Here is an 18,076-nt window from a genome sequence, read left to right as displayed (position 1 = left end):
CGAAGGCCGAAGCGCCGCCTTGCGGGGCCCAAGGCTGCTCCCCCATTCCTGACCCCCTCCACCCCCCTCCCGGCGCAAGCCAGGGCACTCCGTCCCCGCCTGGAGGGAACTTCGGCGTCCGCGGCTCGAAGCCCACAGGGCCCGCGGCGTCTTGGCGGCCGTTCGCCCCGATCGCCCAGTGCGGTAGTCGAGCCCGCGAGGAGCGGTGCGGCTCCCCGCTACACCCAGGTCATAGTTCCGGGGCCACGGTGTTTTAAACTGCCACCCGGCAGAGCACCACGGCCCCTGAACTCGTCTGTGGGAGGTGGGGTGCGGTGGGTCTGGTCTGGGGCGGGCAGCAGGGACCCGGGAGAAAGAACCCATTCATTCGCTTCCTGAGGGGCATAAGTTTGGGTAGCAGCTGTTGCGGGAGAGGAGAGCCAGTGTCCTCGACCCCGGGTCTGCCCTTTAACCCCAGCCAACACGGGCCCGAGGGGAAGACGGTCTGGGCCAGGCCCGGGCCCACGGCTGCCTCGCGGCCCCTCGGGGCTGCGCCCCGTACCTCTCCTGGTACGAGATGCTGCAGGTCAGAGGCCTCCTGAAAAAAAAAAGTCGCCGGGCTCCTCAACACGTCTTGAGGGGTTCACGGGCTGTTCAACACTCTCCGCCAAGGAGCCCATTGGCTCCGCCGGCCACAGCCCGAGGATGAGGATGGGGGTAGGTGGTTACTTGAGGTTCAGAGAGATTTACAAAGAGTGGGGCCTGGGTAGAAAACTCCGGGCGGTTAGTTTTTGCAGGGACTGAAATTACCGCTACAATCTGCATACAATAGAGAATTGCCTAGCTGAAACAAGGTAGTAAGTTTCATCCTACCAATTTTTCTCCCACCCTCCTTCTTCCTTCTTTGGACAACTCCTATCTTACTTGGCTTTTACAACAGTCCCGTTCCATATTCTTATGCCCAATTTCCCTTATGGCTCCCTCTGCCCCTCTTGTCCAATGAGGCCAATCCAGAGCCCTGGGGTCGGGGTGCCACAGTCTACACAACCCAGAGGCGGGGACTTCACGGTCTCTACGCCCTCTACCCCCACCATCAACCTCCCCAATCCCAGGATCCGGGTTTGTGTAAAGAGGGTAAGGGCACCCTCTCCTCCTCCCCATCGGTTTTCAAGAGAATCTCCGCAGTAAAGACATGCGCTTCCTGAGCGCTATCGGTCCCCGCAGTCAGGTCGCGGTTTGCCCCAGGGGTAGAGTGGAGGCGCGGATCCGTCCCTTTCTCAGGAGAGCGGCATTTCTGAAAGTGTGAGCTTCCTGTCCGCCCAGGCAAACGAGTTGCAAGGCGCTGTGTCCTCTAGCGGCAAACTCTCGCAGTTCATTTGTGAGCGCTCACCTACACACCTATGGGATCTGGTCGGGAGTCAATTCACACTCAGATTTGAGTCCTAAGTGTGTGTGTGGGGAAAGTCTCCTGAATGAAATCCAGGCTTTCGCCAAGGCCCTCTCGGTAATGAGGCCGGGAGGCTCGGGCACAGTCGCTCGAACTGCGGAACAGCTGATTTGTCTCCTCCACGGCAGATGGTCTTTGAGCACAGATTTGCATTCATTGTCTTCAAATCTGTTTTCGCGCTGGTGTTCTAGATTTCAGTAGCAGTTCTATGCGCAGATCAGAATACAAAAGGAGAAGCAAGAAAATAACACCCAGCCAGGAGGAGTTTTAATAGGCACTGCGAGCTGCCCGGCGTAGTTAAAAAGCCGCCTAGAGTTTCAGCTGTTTGGCGGAGCTGCAGCCGTCTCCCGGCCATCATCAGCCCGCGGCCAGCACCGCGGCGACCGCGCGCCTTGGGCAAAGTTTCCGCGACTCCCCCGCTGCCTCCCAGCAGCTCCTCTGCTGGCTCCCCCGGGTTTCGGGAACTGGGCGGGGGTGGGGGGACTGGGGACAGGAGGGGGCTCCCGGGACAAGGCAGGGCAGCTCTAGCACTCAGCCTGCCACGATCTGTCAGCAACCTCTCATCTGCACGGGCGCAACTCCCGCTCGCGTCCGCCCGGGGGTATTTTCCTTAGCTCTTTGACCGTTTCCCCCGACACTCTGTTTATTTGAATAGCACTTGAGCCTTGTTCGTCCCCACCCCCGCCTTCATTCATATATCCTTGTCTCTCAACTTGTAAACCGCACACAAAACCTGAGTGTCACCAAGTAACTCCAGGAGACTTGGGAGAGCCGTCCAGGGAAACTGAATTGCTCTCGGGAACGTTTGTACCAAACATAAGTACATGCGGTCACACTCCGCTTCTTCACAAACCTGCACACAGAACCCAAGCCCCGGGAATGAATACGCCTCCCGCAGGCTACAAAAATCTGCATTTAGAGGCAGGATCTATGGAAGCCTCCGGCTCCCGCGACCAGACTGAGCCGGAGCGTACCAGCCGGCAGGGCCGGGCTACCCCGCTTCAGTGCAGGATTTGCGGGCCCTCATCTCACGCACGCACATGGGGTTCGGGCTAGGACACAGGGCCCGCAGCTTTCTGTCCCCTTTCACCTCCCGGACTCCAGGCAACGCCGAGCGGGGCGCGCGCCGCCGGAGGACGTCGGCCGGGCCTTCCCAGCGCCGGCCAATCCCGAGCGTCCATGCAAATGAGGCTCCTTATCGGGCCGCGGCTCCGCCTTCCGCGTCCCGGGCCGTAGTAACCCATTCATGGGGCAGGCGAGCGGCTGTAGCCCGGCTCCGCAGCGCTCGCTGCCACCGCCTCCTCTCGGCTCCGGGTCTTCCCCTTCCTTTCACAACTGATCCTGTTGGGGATTTTTTTTTTTTTTTTTTCTAAATTGGAGCGGTGGGGAGGAGCAGGGAGGGGGGTGGGGGACCAGGAGGAAGGGGAGAGATTAGGCAGCCATCAATCTCCTCCTGTTTCTCCCAGAACAGGTGATGCTTCAAAATTGTGATCACTTTCTTGAGGCAGCGCTGCCCCTGGAAGGATGCGAGAGACCTAGGGCGGAGGGCCTGAGGCGGCAGATCTGAACTTGAGGAGGATATAACCCAAACTTTAACGACATCAGTCCGCACCTCACGCGTGGAAGCAAAGGACGGGTTATCTTTTTAAATTTTTTTTTCACAAGAGAGACTCAAACTTCGGCACTTGATCCCTTTTCCTGGATTGCTTTGGAGGAGACGGTTTGGTGACAACGTTGGGGACAGTGAGGACAGCGTTGTAACTCATTTTTAAAGCGACAGTAGATCAGACTTTTTAAATGTTTGGGATCCAAGATACTTTAGGAAGAGGACCAGCTCTGAAAGAGAAATCGCTGGGCGCCGAGATGGATTCGGTCAGGTCCTGGGTCCGGAATGTCGGCGTGGTGGACGCCAATGTCGCTGCGCAGAGGTAACGAGACGGCCGCACAATGATTATGCTCGCAATCTCTCGCTTGTTCGCTCCCTCGCTCTCACTGTCTTTCTCTCTGTGTGTGTGTCACCCCCCTCGCTGCTCTTGCTCGCGCTCGCTCGCTCTCCCCCGCATCTGTCGCCCTGGCCCCGCGCGCTAGGGCTCGCCCTCCGGCAGGCAGGTCGCTGCAGTTAGGGGAAACACTTATCCCGCAGCCAACACTCGAGTTTCTGAACTGCCTGGATGCTCCACTCCTTCCCCACAGACTACTCTTTGGGAGGAAAAATAACAAAGTCGTATCTGATGCCTCTTAGCTCAGCCCCTAGTTCTGCGAGGCGGGCCCAGCCAGGGGCAGAGCGTGAGGATCGGAGCCGGCAGCGGCGGCCGCTGGAGGAGAGCCGGCTTCCCGGCGACTCCCGGGTTTCGCCCAGCTGCTTACGAGCGCCTCTCCTCCCGCATCTTGCCGGCCGATTCTTGGAGGGCGAGAGCCCAAGGCCCGATGGCGGCTAGAGGAGCAGGAGAGGCCGGAGCGCCTGCCTGGGAAGGCAGAGCGGCCGGCCGGGTGCCCTGGGAGGGGGGCAGGCTGGAGGGTACGGGCGCAGAGAGAAAACAGTGGACTAGATGCACAGAGGCGGGGGTGAGGGTAGAGAAGAGACTAAAGAGAAAAGACCAAGGAGTAACCGTAGAAAGAGTCACGGAAAAAAGGAGACGCACCGCAAACGCAGGGATCACAAGCCTCTAGTTTTGCTGGTCCCTGAAGTTGACTTTGTTTGTGAGCATTCTCCTGCTGACGTAGTAAACGCCTTGTCTAGGCTGCCACCCCATGAAGACATTCTGGTTCCCCTCCCTCACCACCACTATTGAGCTGAGGTTTGTGATCTCCACGACCTTGTCTGCGAGAGACAGCCCCCGTACCCCCAAGACTTCTACCCAGCACCGACGCCTCTCTATCCACTCTCCTGGCCATCCCCCTCGCAGTCCCGACATCACGCAGAGAAATTACTCCTTTCCAGGCCAGGACTCTAGGTGTCCCGGGTAGAGCGAACCGGGCCGCCACCCTTGGAGGAGAGGAAGCAAAAGTCGCATCGCTCAGGAGACCGGGGCAGGCGGCGGCTCCCTCCCTCCTGCCCGAGCCCGGGGGGGCGCCAGTGTCCTTCAGCAGATGGCACGCTGGGGACTCGCTGGGCTGCAGGCTGAGGGAAACCAGGCAGCGCCGCAGACCAGTCTCCACGGCGCAGTTCCCTAGCCGAGCTCCTGAAAGACACCTCCCCTAATTTCCTCCTTTCCCAGATCAAGTAATTGTTCAGGTTGGAACAGGCTGTCCGTTGGGGGAGTCTAGTCAAAATTTTACACCCTTCAAAAAAGGGAAAATGCTCGCGCCCTGGGGCAGGACGCCCCGCGAACCCAGCGCCCCGGAGCAGCTCCGTCCATCTGCTTGCTCGCCTGGACCCCGAGTCTCCCGTTAAACGTGATCTGGCGGCCAGTTTGTTCCCGGCCGCGACAGGTCGGCAGGGAGGTGTGTGCACATACTCAACACGCTTCAGGGCGTCTGCCGGGTCCTCCAACACGGCTTTCGCGGTCAGCGCGTTTGGCCGGCGCCGCCCAGAGATGCGGCTAGAGCGGGGAGACTCTCGGCCCCAGGCGAGAGTCAAGAGGCGAGTTTTCAAGTTTTCGGCTTCTCCAAGCTCAGCAGTTCTAGGGGCGGGGTCCTCAGTATGATGTCGTCCGCGGTGGTCCTCGATCACTATTACTGGTCGAGGGGGATTCTGCCCTGCCACTGTCCCAGGCGCAACTTTTCGGAAGAGCGAGGGAAGCAGGAGGTGAGGCCTCTCCCTGTAGGACCGAGACTTGGCCTCTGGGCTTCCCATCCGCCCCCACGGGGTTCTCTCCCACCGCCTTTCCGAGATAGCTTGGGGGGGTGGTGCGTTGTGGGCAGCAGTGCCAGGACAGGTCACTCCAATGAAGATGAAGGAAAAGGGTCACTTGTTCAAAACTAACGAGGCGCTTAGTCCCCTACCCCTCGGGCCCAGCTCCGAATCCGGACCCGGTCGGCGGCGGGAAGAGGAAGAAGATTGGGGCGGCACAACGACAAGACTTGGGCCGCCGTCTCGGGGGGACCCTCCGGGCTTCGGCCTGCAGTCGCGATTCCTGAGTCTCCACTAAAGGCCGGACATTGAGCTACTGGGCATGAGATGCCCGGAGGCTGGAACGGCTGGCGGTGGCAAAGTCCAGAGTCGTGGGCCCTGCTACCCGACCCCCATGGCCACTGTGACTCCTCTAAGGAGTCCCCGCTTCTTAATCCTAATAGAAAAAAGCGCCCAAGGGGTCCAGAAGCCTGGACCGGGACATGGACCCTTGACCCTCTGCGATGTTGCATGGGCGCGTTGGTAACTTCGTGTCTTTCTCTCCTTTCCCGTGTCTGGTGTCCCCCGTGTCTCTTCGTGCGCAGCGGAGTAGCCCTGTCCCGGGCCCACTTTGAGAAGCAGCCTCCTTCCAACTTGAGGAAATCCAACTTCTTTCACTTCGTCCTGGCGCTCTACGACAGGCAGGGGCAGCCGGTGGAGATAGAGCGCACTGCCTTCGTAGACTTCGTGGAGAACGACAAAGTAAGCGGAGGTCCCCCTCTTCCCCTCGCGGCCTAATAACTACCTCCTTGCAAAGCACTAAAGATCCCATCTGTCACTCCCGACACTTTTCCGCTCACATCAGCAGGGATGATAAATCGAGGCTGCTCACCCCTAGCCCTTAAATCAGTCGATTTCCCCGCAGCTTCTCCCGCCGGCACTCTCTGCCCGCACCTCCCACTGCAGCAGCGCTTGTGGCCCTGCGCACCCGGCTTCTGGATCATTAGCAGAGCCTGGGCACGGACTGACCGCGGAGCAAAGCCCTTCCAACTAGAGCATAGTTTAAACGTATACTCAAAGCCGCCCCTGCCCTTCTCCGGGTTATTATTATTATTTTATTATTATTTTGCACCTGCCAGCGCGGCAGGGTGGGTTAGATAGGTACAAGGTGGAAACCCATAGCCCAGCCTTGCCTCTCCACCCCCAGCCTTCTCTTCCACTCTGGTTCCCAAGGCAGTGCCTGCCCTGGCCCAGGCCCCGGTATGGGCGCTGGATTTTATCTCAAACGAAGCTGATGTGGGAGGAAAGCAAAGTCTCTTGCTCTCTCTGGGCCTCCGTCTCTTCAGCTGTACCATTCAAGCTTTGGAGCCGGCTCTTCCCAAGTTTCTTCTTGAACCCGGACCTGGGTCCCTGAACTAGTAGTGGTTCCAAGGCTGCGGTCCTGGTGGGACAGGGCCAAATGCTGCTCTTCCAAGTGACAGGTCCCTTCACCTTTCTGCAGGACAGGCAGAGCCCGATAGGTTGGGTGGGGCCTGTTTAAAGGCAGCCTGGACATAGTGTCCGGTGGTCCCAGCTCCGGGGTCGCGCTTCTGAGGGCATTTTTAAGGGGGAGGGACAGACGGCTGGAGAGGGTCAAGTGACTGCAAGCCTTGGAAAGTTTTGGAGCTTGGACAGCAGATGCTCCTGCCCTTTAACCCGGACCTGGGCAGGGGGCTGTTCAAAGCTGCCCGGTGACTGGGAGAAAGGCAGTGGGAAGTGGGTTAGGGAAGCCCCCTGTCTCTCCGTTTTGGGGGCTGGAAAGCAAGGGACTCTGTCTTTTCAGGAACAAGGCAACGAGAAGACCAACAACGGCACCCACTACAAGTTACAGCTCCTCTACAGCAACGGTGAGCGCCCTGAGTGCGCCTTCTTTTCAAGGAAGGCAGTTGACCTTGTCGTGGTCAACGGCAGCCGGGCTCCAGGCCTGGGGGGAGCAGGGCTGCGGGAGGCTCGCTCAGGGCCGGGGGCGGGGCGGGGCGGGCGGGTGGTGTTTGCCCCCAGGACGGCTCCCCCTGCGCTCGGGCCGGGCCCCACGGCGGGACAGGTTTGGGATGCCCGGGGCGGGGCTCCGCGGCCCTCACCTCGCGCCCTCCTGCCTCCCCGGCAGGTGTCCGCACGGAGCAGGACCTGTACGTAAGGCTCATCGACTCGGTCACCAAGCAGGTGAGCCCGGCTGTCCCCTCCTCTCGCGGGGGTGGGGGTGGGGCCCTCCGTCCTGCCCCCTCCCCCCTCTGGCCTGTCTCTGACCTCCCCCTACCCTCCGCGATTTCCTGGGTCAGTCTTCACAGCCCCTCCACAGAAACCCACACTTTGTCTGCTCTGGAAAAATAAATGTTCCTTCTCACTCCCCAGTTGTCCCGTCTTTCTGGCTGGGGAGACTCTGGAGATGGTAGTAGGTGAGCAAAGGGATGAAGAGCGGAAACAATTATTGGGAGATTCAGTCCCCCCCCCAAATATTCCCTTTTGCGAGAAATACGTCCTCACCAGGGCAAACTTTTCTCTTACTATTTCGCTCGAGTTAACCAGGCCACAGCTCAGGTTCTGTGCTGCCAGCGGGAGGAAGTAGCGGGCAGAGAGAGGAAACCCGATTTTGTGCTCGCTCCTAAGTCCCCTTTTCTTTGTCCCTCCACTCCCTCGTATCTCCCCACCCTGCCCCCGCCTCCTTCGCAGCCCATAGCTTACGAGGGACAAAATAAGAATCCGGAAATGTGCCGAGTTCTCCTGACACACGAAGTGATGTGCAGGTAAGAGCCGTGTTTTCCTGCAGGCTTTGCCGGAGCGCGGGGCAGGTGAGCTGCGCCCGGCGCGCTGGCTCGCGTGCGTCTCGGGCGCTGACCTTCGCGAGCGCTGGCGCGCGGAGCGGGCGGCCTCGCCCGGGCTTGCCTCCTTAAAAGACAGATTCTAAGAGCAAATCGGTTGGGGGTCAAACAGGAAACCCAGAACCACTCAGGATTCCACCCTCAGGCGTCTCAGGAGTTTCCTGTGCTCCATGGAAGGTCCGCTGTCCAGCGGTAGGCGGCACTGCGGGGAGGGGCTGGGCAGCCGCGGGTCAAGTTTGGGATCGGGGGCTTTCCCTGCGTCGCTCGCGGTCCAAGGCCCGCCGGTCCGACCCGCTAGGGGTAGATGCCCAGGAGGGGCCACTTGTGGAGTTACCGAGTCAAGGTCCTGGAACGACTGGCAGTCTGGAAGGGCGACCACCGCAGGGGATGGAACGGCCCGCTTTGGGGGCGCTACCCCTTGCCCCCCAGCTGAGGCACCTGTCTGTGACGCAGAAGCGTTTTCTTCCTCCAGGGAAGTTGCTTTTCCTAGATTTCCCGAGCCACGGGAGTTTCTTAAGTCAGGAGGAACTACCGGCTAGAAAGACCAGTCGGGTTCACCACCTGTGGATGGGAGGAAGTAGGGGAGAGGACCCCAACCGGGGAGGTACGAGGTCTGGAGCAACAGCTGGATTCTGAGGGCCAAGTTGTGAAAGGTGCAGTCTAAGTCGAATTCCTACACCTTTTCCCATCTTCTCTTCTGAGACCAATCCATTTAGAGTCTTTTCTTCTGCTGGAGCAGAAGAAAATTAAAAAAAAAATTTAACCCGTACATTTATTCATTCTTTCAATAAATGTTTATTGAGTGTCTAATATGTGCTGGTTATGGGGGAATCCCACAGCAAAGGAGAAAAGCTATAGAAAGGAAACTCTGGGAAGAGGTGGTTATTTTATTATAAAAATTTAAATGCTATTCCATGCACATTTTTCTTCCTCCAAAATCTCTGATTGGAGAGAAAGCCTCAATTCTTCCTTACTCCACTGTTGCTTCAGTGAATATCTTCCAACTCCAGACTTTGGGTAATTGCAGGCAGTCTGATTTAGTTTGGACTGTTTTATGGGCAGCTCCCGGCAGCCCCGTCTCCCTCCTCAAGCAGTCAGGAAGAAACCATAACAATCAGACATGTTTGTTTTGGTTTTGACCAAGTATTAGAAAAACAAACTTCGCCAACTGCAAAGTTCAACTCTGCCAGTGGCCTCAGCTGAGGGGACTCGAGGCTTCCTCTCCTGAGTAGCTGGGTGAGATGTGGGACAATGGGGTAAGCAAATAGCTACTCCGTTATCCCAGGGCCCCTTGATAGGTACATTCAGAAAGAAAATACAATTCCAAGATGAACTTGCATGTAGTACCTAGATTAAATAGTCAGAACACTTTTATTTGGTTGGCTAAGTGAAAGGCAGGGTTTTTTTTTTAATTCTTCTTTCTACTTTTAAATGTCTTTGTTTGGAGAGATTATCTTCTTCAAAGAAAAGAAAACAAAACCTAAATCTGACCCATTGTCTGACGAATTATACCTATCACTTTAAATAATACTTGCATGCCCTATCCAGCTGTAGTTAAGGCTGACATTTTTATTTTTTAAGCCCAATCAAATCCTCCTCATTTTATGCTGTTTAAGTAGCAGCATCAATTTTTAAAGCCTCTAGTTTAGTCTGCATTAGTAACACAACATAAAAATTTAATGTACTGTAACTTTTCTGCATTTGAGACGTGGGAAGACGCTCTGCTATTTTCTTCCCAAACTAGAATTTAAAACAAATATTAACTGTGGGTAAATAAATGATCCATGGGATGGGTACTGTGTCTGTAGTGTGTGTGTGTGTGTGTGTGTGTGTGTGTGTGTGTGTGTGTGTGTGTGTGTTTTGGGGGACGAGCTGGGGTGATGGCAAGTATTGGATGCATCTAAAAGGGAAGTTCCCATTCAATCTGTCAGTCAGAGCTGGTTGACTTTTTTCAGGGAAAAAAGTTCCTTCTGTCACATTTTAAGAGTCAGTTATCACAGTCAGTGATTAAGGGATGAATCAGATGCCCTGTTTCTCAGTGGGTACTGCACACACTTAGTTTCATTTGCATGGTGTTCTTGGGCATACCTGGGAATTTTCCTGAATGGTTTTGTGTTCTGTAATCTTTAGTAAAAAAAAAAAAAAAAAAAAAAAAAAAAAAGCTCATAAACTGGTGTTTAGCTTTTAGGCGGCAACAAAATAAATCTCTTTTAGGTATAACTTTTCTCTCCCTTCCCCAATTGTCTCCTCTCCCCTCTTCCCTGCTTTAGTTCATTTTGCCATTTATTAGCAAGGAGAAGTCTAGTTGTTATGTCGCTGCCAGCCACCCCTGTGCCCTCAATGCTCAGAGGGTTAAAAGATATTATAATTTGAACAGAAGTCGTCTCAAGGCCTACAGCTGGCTAATAACAGAGTTGTATTGAGCGTGAGCAAACCCCACAGCTGTGACTTTTCGCCACAAGGCGCAGGCTAGACGGGGCCCTAATCAGATGGGCCAGCCGGGCAGTGAGGCCAGTGTCTTTATCGGCCAGATGGTGTGAATTTAGACACTTTTGTTATGCAATCGCAGGGAGGAGTTGGGGAGAAGAAAACAAAACAAAAGCCACCATGCTGTGCGCTTATTTGAGTTTGAAATTAGAGACAGATTTTTGAAAGTTGAGGGTTGAATTTTAAAAACGATTTTGGAGGGGAAAGGGCACACTGGCTGGTCTCGAGCAGGAGTTTGGCTGACTGGACACCCTGTGTCCAGGGCTGGGGCTTTTTTCCTTTGCATATCCCCCATCTTGATCCCTTTCTGAAAAATGCAGGTAAGATTCAGGATTGGGAGAAAATTTCTCGTATTTCCCACCTCCCATCCCCAACTGGTTTGCTTTTTTTCTCTTTCCCTCTCCAAAGACCACCATGAGGAGACAGGGAGGGTGGAAGAGGCCTGTAAGCAAACTGAGAGTATTTCAGGTAAAAGGTTCTCCAAATAAGGACCAGAATAAAATATGCCAAACCAAGCCAAACGAGGAGCGGAGGAAGAGCTTTCATTTTCATTCATTAGGAAAGAAAAGAGTACTTCTGAGCCTCCCCGTGGTAGTTAGGGACACAACCTTAACCTCGTGCCAAATTCAGTTGCCTCTTCTCTTTGTTTGTTTCCCCTCTTTTCCTATTTTTTTTAGTCTTGTTCAGTGTTTAAAAAGACTTTCAGACTTGGAGAATGGCTTGTTAGAAAATAACCCTAAAAGGCCTTTTCATGAAAGTAGCTGCACCTGAAGTTGGTCACTCAGGCTTTGTCTCTATAGCAAAGGAAGGGAGATTTGAGCTTATTATCTGAGTAATTCAGGGACCCAGTTCTTCATGTCAGCTCCCCACCTCCTGATCCCAGAGCGGTTGTTTGGGGAATGTGGGTTCATGAATGTCTTCCACTCTCCATTTCCCTTTGCTTGTGTTACTATTGCTGGCTTGAGGACGGAATGTCATTTAAGAAATGAAATAAAGGATAACTTGGACATCCTGATGAGACCTTTTCTTTTTAAAATAGAAAGGAAGAAAGAAAAAAGAATTCGCTTTGGCTAACCAAGAGAAATTTTACGAAGGGCTCAGATGGGGTGAATACAGTCCACTCCTGTAATTTTTATTCCTTCACTATTATAGTCCGACAGCCAAGTGTCTGCCACCTCTTTTCTGGGTGTTAAAGTTAGAGATTATACTTAAATATGTTACTGTTGGAAAATGGAAGGTTGGGTCCTAAAGTTTCTCTGCATTTTTCTTGGAGGATCATTTCCTTCCCTGAGTTGATTCCCCACATTGTATTACACTGGCACCAGGCTTACATTTTTATCTGTTTTTCTTTTCCTCCAGAGAAAGTCCCCATGGAAAGCAGCTGAATTCAGCTGAGCAATTTTGCAAACTTACTCGGCCTCCTTAGAATCATGCCTTCTCAAGCTAAATAGATTGGCACATCCTGAGAGTGTTCTCTTGTAATTAAATTGTACTTAGAATTGCACACAGATTTGGGTTAGGTTGACATGCTGGTGATGTCAAAGAGGGGTCTAGTTAGAAGGTCTTCAGATACCTAGCCTGTATAGGGCGTTTTGAAATTGTCTTGCTAAGAAAAAGGGTTTGCCTGAGTTGCAAAGGTATTATTCTGCTGACTTAAGCAATAGAAACAGGAGAGGCGGGAGACAGGGATGGTGGCTTCAGGAGCAACGGGTAGGGGGTTGGGAAGAGAGACAAAGGTTCTGGGAGAGCAGACGGTCAGAATTTTTATTGGTGTTAATCTTGAGATGGAAATTTTAAAAGTTAAGACCTAATATAATTTCAAAGGCAAACTATTATTTCCGCGTCCCAGTGGCAAACTCTGGTATTTAAAAAACTTGAGACAATTTTTCCTTTACTTCTTACTAATTTGATTAAATTTCTTACAACCCCATTGTGCCCATTGGCTGAAAGGTTTTTTTAGACTCTCTCAAGTACTTTTAACTTTTTGAGAATGGTAGAACTGTTCACTGAATAATCCACACATCCCTGCATGAGAGAGATGGACTTAAATTTTTAAAAAAAATATCTGTCTGTTGGTAATTCTGTAGAGGATCAGAGAGGGCAAGTGCACTGCGCAGAACCAGAAAGCAAATCTAAGACTGGGATGGTGTTAGGCCTTTGGGTCCCTGATGCCACAGCGACTTCGTCTTTTCCCTAATCTGTCACCACTTTCGAATCGAAGGATGCTCAGGGAATCTCATAGCCTGTGCCATTCTCAAACCTAAAAGAGACTCTGGAGATAATCTAGTCCAACACTTTAATTTTATAGATAAGCAAGGCAAATCCCAGTGGGGCAAAGGAGATTTGACTAAATCCATGCAACTGGTTAGTGACAAAGTTGGGTTAGACGCCAGAGCCCCGATTCCCACTTTACTGGTCCTTCTATCATGCTGCATCGATCTTAAACTATACAGAAACTATCACGGGAAGGGCAACACTTACATAAATTTGGTTATTGCTAACATTTATGACGCACATTCTCCAACTGGTGTGGATGATAATGCTTTTCTTATAAGCCATGTCAAGGCTACATCCTTCACCAGCTCCTATTCATGGTGGACCACATGCTTGGATGAGCTGAGAGGTATTTAGAAGTCTGTGGTCCTGACAAGCAGCTGACAGGCAACACAGGGATGTGATTTTCCAGTGCTTCCAGCCACCCAGCCTCCCTTGCCCTTTTCATATTTGTTTAGGTCTTTCACACAGGTACCTTTGGAGGGGAGTGTTTTGTTCTCTTTAGGTCCTACGGAGTCCTTCCCATCTGTTGTATTTGCTCTAGGGCCCCTTCTTTCTCTCTTCCTCTCAGATGATTCCGTAAGCATTTCACGGGTATCTACCTGAAACCCAGCACTTTGCCAGTGGAAGTCTTGGGACGCAGAGTTTGCAGGATGGGGCTTACATGCCGTGTCCCATTTCTGTTCTGGACTTGTTGAAAATTATTGGAGATATCACTTTACAGCTCCCTGCCTCATTCTTCCCCCTATTTGACAAGGCACACCATAGTTCCTGTCTTCTTTCTTCGTCTTTAGAAAATAATGGAAATGAATGAATGAATAAATGGTTACAAAGTACACTGAGTTCTCTGAAGAAAGATGTTATATAACTAAGGTTTATAGTAATCCAGGCAGCTACTTGGGGTCTTTTTCATACATTTGCCTCTCCCCTCTTCCTTCAAGTATTTGATAAGACACAAAGATCTAAAAATATATGATAATAAATACAATAATAAGATCATTCATCACGGAGCTGGAGATGACATTCTGGATCTTAAAATCCAATTGTCCATCATTCAAATTATAAATATAGCTCTCAGAAAAGTTGTGATTTGCTGAGAATGACCCAGTTTATAAGTCATAGAGGGAGAATTTGAATGAAGAGTCTGGGTTTCGAGTTTAGCGTTGCTTTTGAACATGGCCGTACATTCATATCAAGCAGCTCATAGTTGAGCAGTTACCTAGGACGTACGCGTTTTTGTGAATGTTCTTACATTGTATGCTCATTGTGTTTTCTTGATTTTAACGCATTTCTCTTACTCTTTTGGCTCCTCCCCAATCTACAGTCGATGTTGCGAAAAGAAAAGTTGTGGCAACCGAAATGAGACTCCTTCAGACCCTGTCATCATCGACAGGTAGGGGGAAAAAGTGATTTTAAAAAAAACTGTTTCTGGTTTCTTTCCTTTAGAATCTCAACTCTGAGTGTGGATCACTGGGCTTTGCCGTAAGGTTGGTTTCATTTTATCTTCAAGGCTTGGAGCTGGTCCAACATGTGTTTTCTTGTTTTGGTTGGCCTTTCTTGGAAGAAGTCAGAACCTTCCTTTTTGAACATATGTCTCTAAATCTATGATGGGATTATTTTCCAGGTGCACTGACTTCAGCCTAATAAGGCGTGGGTGGATGGTAAAAGATGGTAAAGGATGACATCTCTCCCATCTGGCAGGATAGGGTCTCAATCAGTTTCCTAGAAGAGGCAGTATATCCCAAGTTACGCAGTAACTTTCTTATCATTGTCCGTGATTGTGCTGTTGGGCTTGAAGACTGTCAAATTAGATTATGGTTTAGAGGATGATGACAAGCTCTCTGTTGCACTGAGGGAGATTCCTTTCTACCATAGAGGGTTGCATTCTGGGTTCTATGTTTTGTTCAGAGTGGGAAAGATTCTTTGGGACAAGATGCTAATTCATTGAAATGTGATGTCGGCATCCTCAGCTGTATGTTTTTGTGATTGGAAACAGAACTTACAAACCAATGAAGGAATACCAATTTAACTTCCAGCAATCATGCAATTTTTAAGAAATCCCATATTCCCACCCCTAATTTTTTTCTCTTTCGTTAAAAAACGGAATAATTCCCTCTTGCTTCTTTCTCTGGGTTTTTGTGTTTCTAGACAGGTCCTGAAATGGATTGGAGAGACCACAGTCTCCAAAGTTGTTATTCCAATATTCCAACGAATTCTCAGTTGGGAGAATGGAACCTCTGGCATTCTTCCCAGAAAGTCAGCTTGCTTTCTTCGTGGAAAGTATAGCATAGCCCTAGGAATGAGGAGGCTGGAATTCTGATCCTGTCCTAGCTTCTGACCTTGGACAAAGCACTCAACATCTCTGTTCGATAGTATCGTGAAGGGTATACCTGGAGGGTATGGCCTGTTGCTGTAGGTTTCAGAAGGTAGCTAAAATATCCATGGCAGTTTTGCAGTATTCTCGGAGATCCTTGGAGGAGGATGATAGATACATAGAGGATGTTTGCTGGAGGTATATGCTGCCGATATTAGGGGGTTCAGGTGACATCAATTTAGGGGGCTCTGGAATGTTTTTAGTTTTTCTGAAAGTGCACAGAAGCTTAAAATTAATAAGTTGCAAGAACTCTTGGGGGCCAGCTGTCTTTCTCATTTGATGGGTGAAAAGACTGAACTCGGGAACGGTGACACGACTTGCCCGCAGTTGCACAGCTGGTTGGAGCAGAGGTGGCCCTAGAACACAGCTGTCCTTACTTCTGGCCTGTGAGCCTCTCACTGCCACAACGTTTTCCTCCCAGCACTCTCTGTCCCAATTTATGTGATCACACTTGACATGATTTCCCAACTTCCTAGGATGCACTTGGATCCTCTGGGGAATATGAGGCCCATGAGGGCAGCCTAGACACGGAAGCCGTCCTTTCCAGCGTGTCCACTGAGCTCACTAATCTTCATCTAGTCTTTTTTTTTTTTTTTTTTTAACTAGCTTTAGCTCCTCTTTCAAGAGGGTACTCTAACCTCACGGTTGTTACATCTTGTCTTGTAATAAACAACCCATAAACCAGCTTTAGAAATGTTTACAAACCCGTAAATGCTAACCTGCACCTTACATCTCATAAGCACACATCCTAAAGGCTCTGCACTTAGTAGCAGTTCTTTCTCTAAGAAACTATGTAGAACCTGAACTCAGGGAGAGAGCCGAACATGCTCTACATAATGCACATGTTAATGTATGTAGGCTTTTGGCATCTATGGAGAGAAAAGATTTTCAGGTTGTGTGCCTTCGTTGTTTGTGCTAGAATGCTTTAAATTCTTCTGAGAAGGTGGAAATTGTATTTTAGCTGCATCTTAAGGAGCTTTATGTGACTGTGGCATTTATTTTTACTAGCCTGTGCACAATAAAACAGCCCAGCGATGTCTCTGCATCACTGGAAATATGTGTTACTTCCGAAATGTTGTGCATCTACACATGGAAACATACATACCAAAGGGTGCTATAAATTGACCCGGATCAGATTTTTAGAGAACTCATCTTATTATAAACAGATGCATTGGTCCGGTTTCCTCATCGTAGGGGTTTTGTTTGAAGACACTGCTTGTTTCTTCACCAGAATCTTGCTTCTTGCTCCTGTCTTTTGGGCATTCCTTTGCCTTCCTCCCTTCCTTTGTGGAAGGGAAAGGGGATGAAGGCAGGGTTCCATTTGCCGGAGGTGGGATGGGTGTCTTGTGTCTTCCAGGACTTGAGCAGTCCCTCTGGTCCCTGGGTTCAGCACCTGCCGGCTTAGAGATGTTGAGATGACCCATGAGCCCCAAACGGGTGCTAAGTAGTCTATTTTGGATTTCCTCTGAGTAAATAGATAACTCTCTTCTTTGCCCTTGTTCCTATAACGCCAACTAATTATCTCCTCCCCCTGCTTGCTCCATCTAACCAGATGCAGTTAATTTACACGGTCTCTCTGAGTTTTCTCACACAATAGGCATGTTCCACTCTGGCTCCAGGGAAGCCTGTTTATTCCCTTGGAATTGTGTATGTCCGGGGGAGGGGAAGGGGCGGATCAAAAGTGGTTCCCAAATATTCACCGCCAGGGACCCCTCTTATTTTTTCCTTTGGTGAGCCAGGCTCTGCAAGATTTTGCCTGCCAAGCTGCAATTAACAAGTAATAATCCAGCTGTAATTTCGTTTTTATTAACTGAAGACGTACAACAGAATGGGAAGGAAAAATCTCATTCCAGAAATGCCCTTGATCTCAGGACATCCCTGGCGGTCAGGATGGTTAAGACTCTATGCTTCCACTGCAGGGGGCAGGGGTTCGATCCCTGGTCGGGGAACTGAACTAAGATCCCGCATGCCACACTGCGCAGCCAAAAGAAAGAAAGAAAGAATTGAAAATTTAAAAAAAGAAATGCCCTTGACCTCATCAGTGGCCAGTCAGAGTTTCTGATCTGGACTAGAACCACCAGTGGTACCACACTAACTTGATAGGCTGCTAGCTCAAACACGAAACAACTTGACTTGTCATTTAGCCCATGTGACCGTGTCTTGGGCAGACGTTCCATCGCCAATAGGCTGTTTGAAATATGAAAAATAGCTTTCACAACCTCGTGGACCCTTAATTGAAAATCACTGGATTGTACAATAGGGCATCCCATCAGAGACTGAGTTCTCCATTTCCTAAGACTTAGCCCCAGATTGGGAATATTTTTTCCCCGTCTAAATGACTCCCTGCCTTAATCTCTCTAGAAACATAAATTTAATTTTTATTTTCAATTGTCTTTTCGGCATGCTTTTGTGAATTCTTGGGCAGCCACACCCCTCTCCAAAAAGCCAGGCCAACACACAGCCCAGCAGGACTTGCTGCTGAATCACGGGCCTCCAGCAGAGCCTTCCCTCTGTGTAGAAATGCGCGCCCAGAGTGGCAGTAAGGGTTTATTCGTTTTGAGTGTAAAAATTCAAAGTTCCTATCTGAAGAAAACTCAACAAAACAGAACAAAAACAAAACCAACAATGAAGACATAATCCATACCCAGGTCTTCAGCCTACACCTTGTCTGTAAAGACCTCTGTGTGGTAAATAAAAATAAAAGGGCTCAAACGGATTTACGTTTGTGGTTTCAGAAGGAAGCACTAATTCAACCTTGTTTTTCATGGGCTGTGCTTTCTTTAGACTCTCTTTTCTCTCTGAAACTTCTTCTGAACAGCTACCGCATCTCTGGGCTCAGGAGAGTTTGGTGGTCCATGGGAAGAGGATTTTAGGGACAATCTCAC

General features: G+C 50.7%; 1 protein-coding gene across 6 annotated transcripts in view; it reads left to right on the top strand.

The window, feature by feature from the left end:
• The first annotated feature begins 3,223 nt into the window (after window positions 1-3,223).
• The window catches only part of EBF2 (EBF transcription factor 2), a 191,325-nt gene continuing 176,472 nt past the window's right edge, over window positions 3,224-18,076 (top strand). For 5 of the 6 annotated variants that reach the window (XM_060101387.1, XM_060101385.1, XM_060101383.1 and 2 more), the window contains exons 1-6: window positions 3,224-3,354; window positions 5,804-5,960; window positions 7,021-7,084; window positions 7,345-7,400; window positions 7,908-7,981; window positions 14,142-14,210. In XM_060101387.1, the coding sequence (XP_059957370.1) occupies window positions 3,224-3,354; window positions 5,804-5,960; window positions 7,021-7,084; window positions 7,345-7,400; window positions 7,908-7,981; window positions 14,142-14,210 (551 nt within the window). The remainder of the gene's footprint in view (window positions 3,355-5,803; window positions 5,961-7,020; window positions 7,085-7,344; window positions 7,401-7,907; window positions 7,982-14,141; window positions 14,211-18,076) is intronic. The other variant, XM_060101384.1, reaches the window with a different exon arrangement.

Source organism: Mesoplodon densirostris, chromosome 6 (assembly GCF_025265405.1).
Source record: "Mesoplodon densirostris isolate mMesDen1 chromosome 6, mMesDen1 primary haplotype, whole genome shotgun sequence".
Lineage (NCBI taxonomy): Eukaryota > Metazoa > Chordata > Mammalia > Artiodactyla > Ziphiidae > Mesoplodon > Mesoplodon densirostris.
This window is presented reverse-complemented; position numbering and strand designations above follow the sequence as displayed.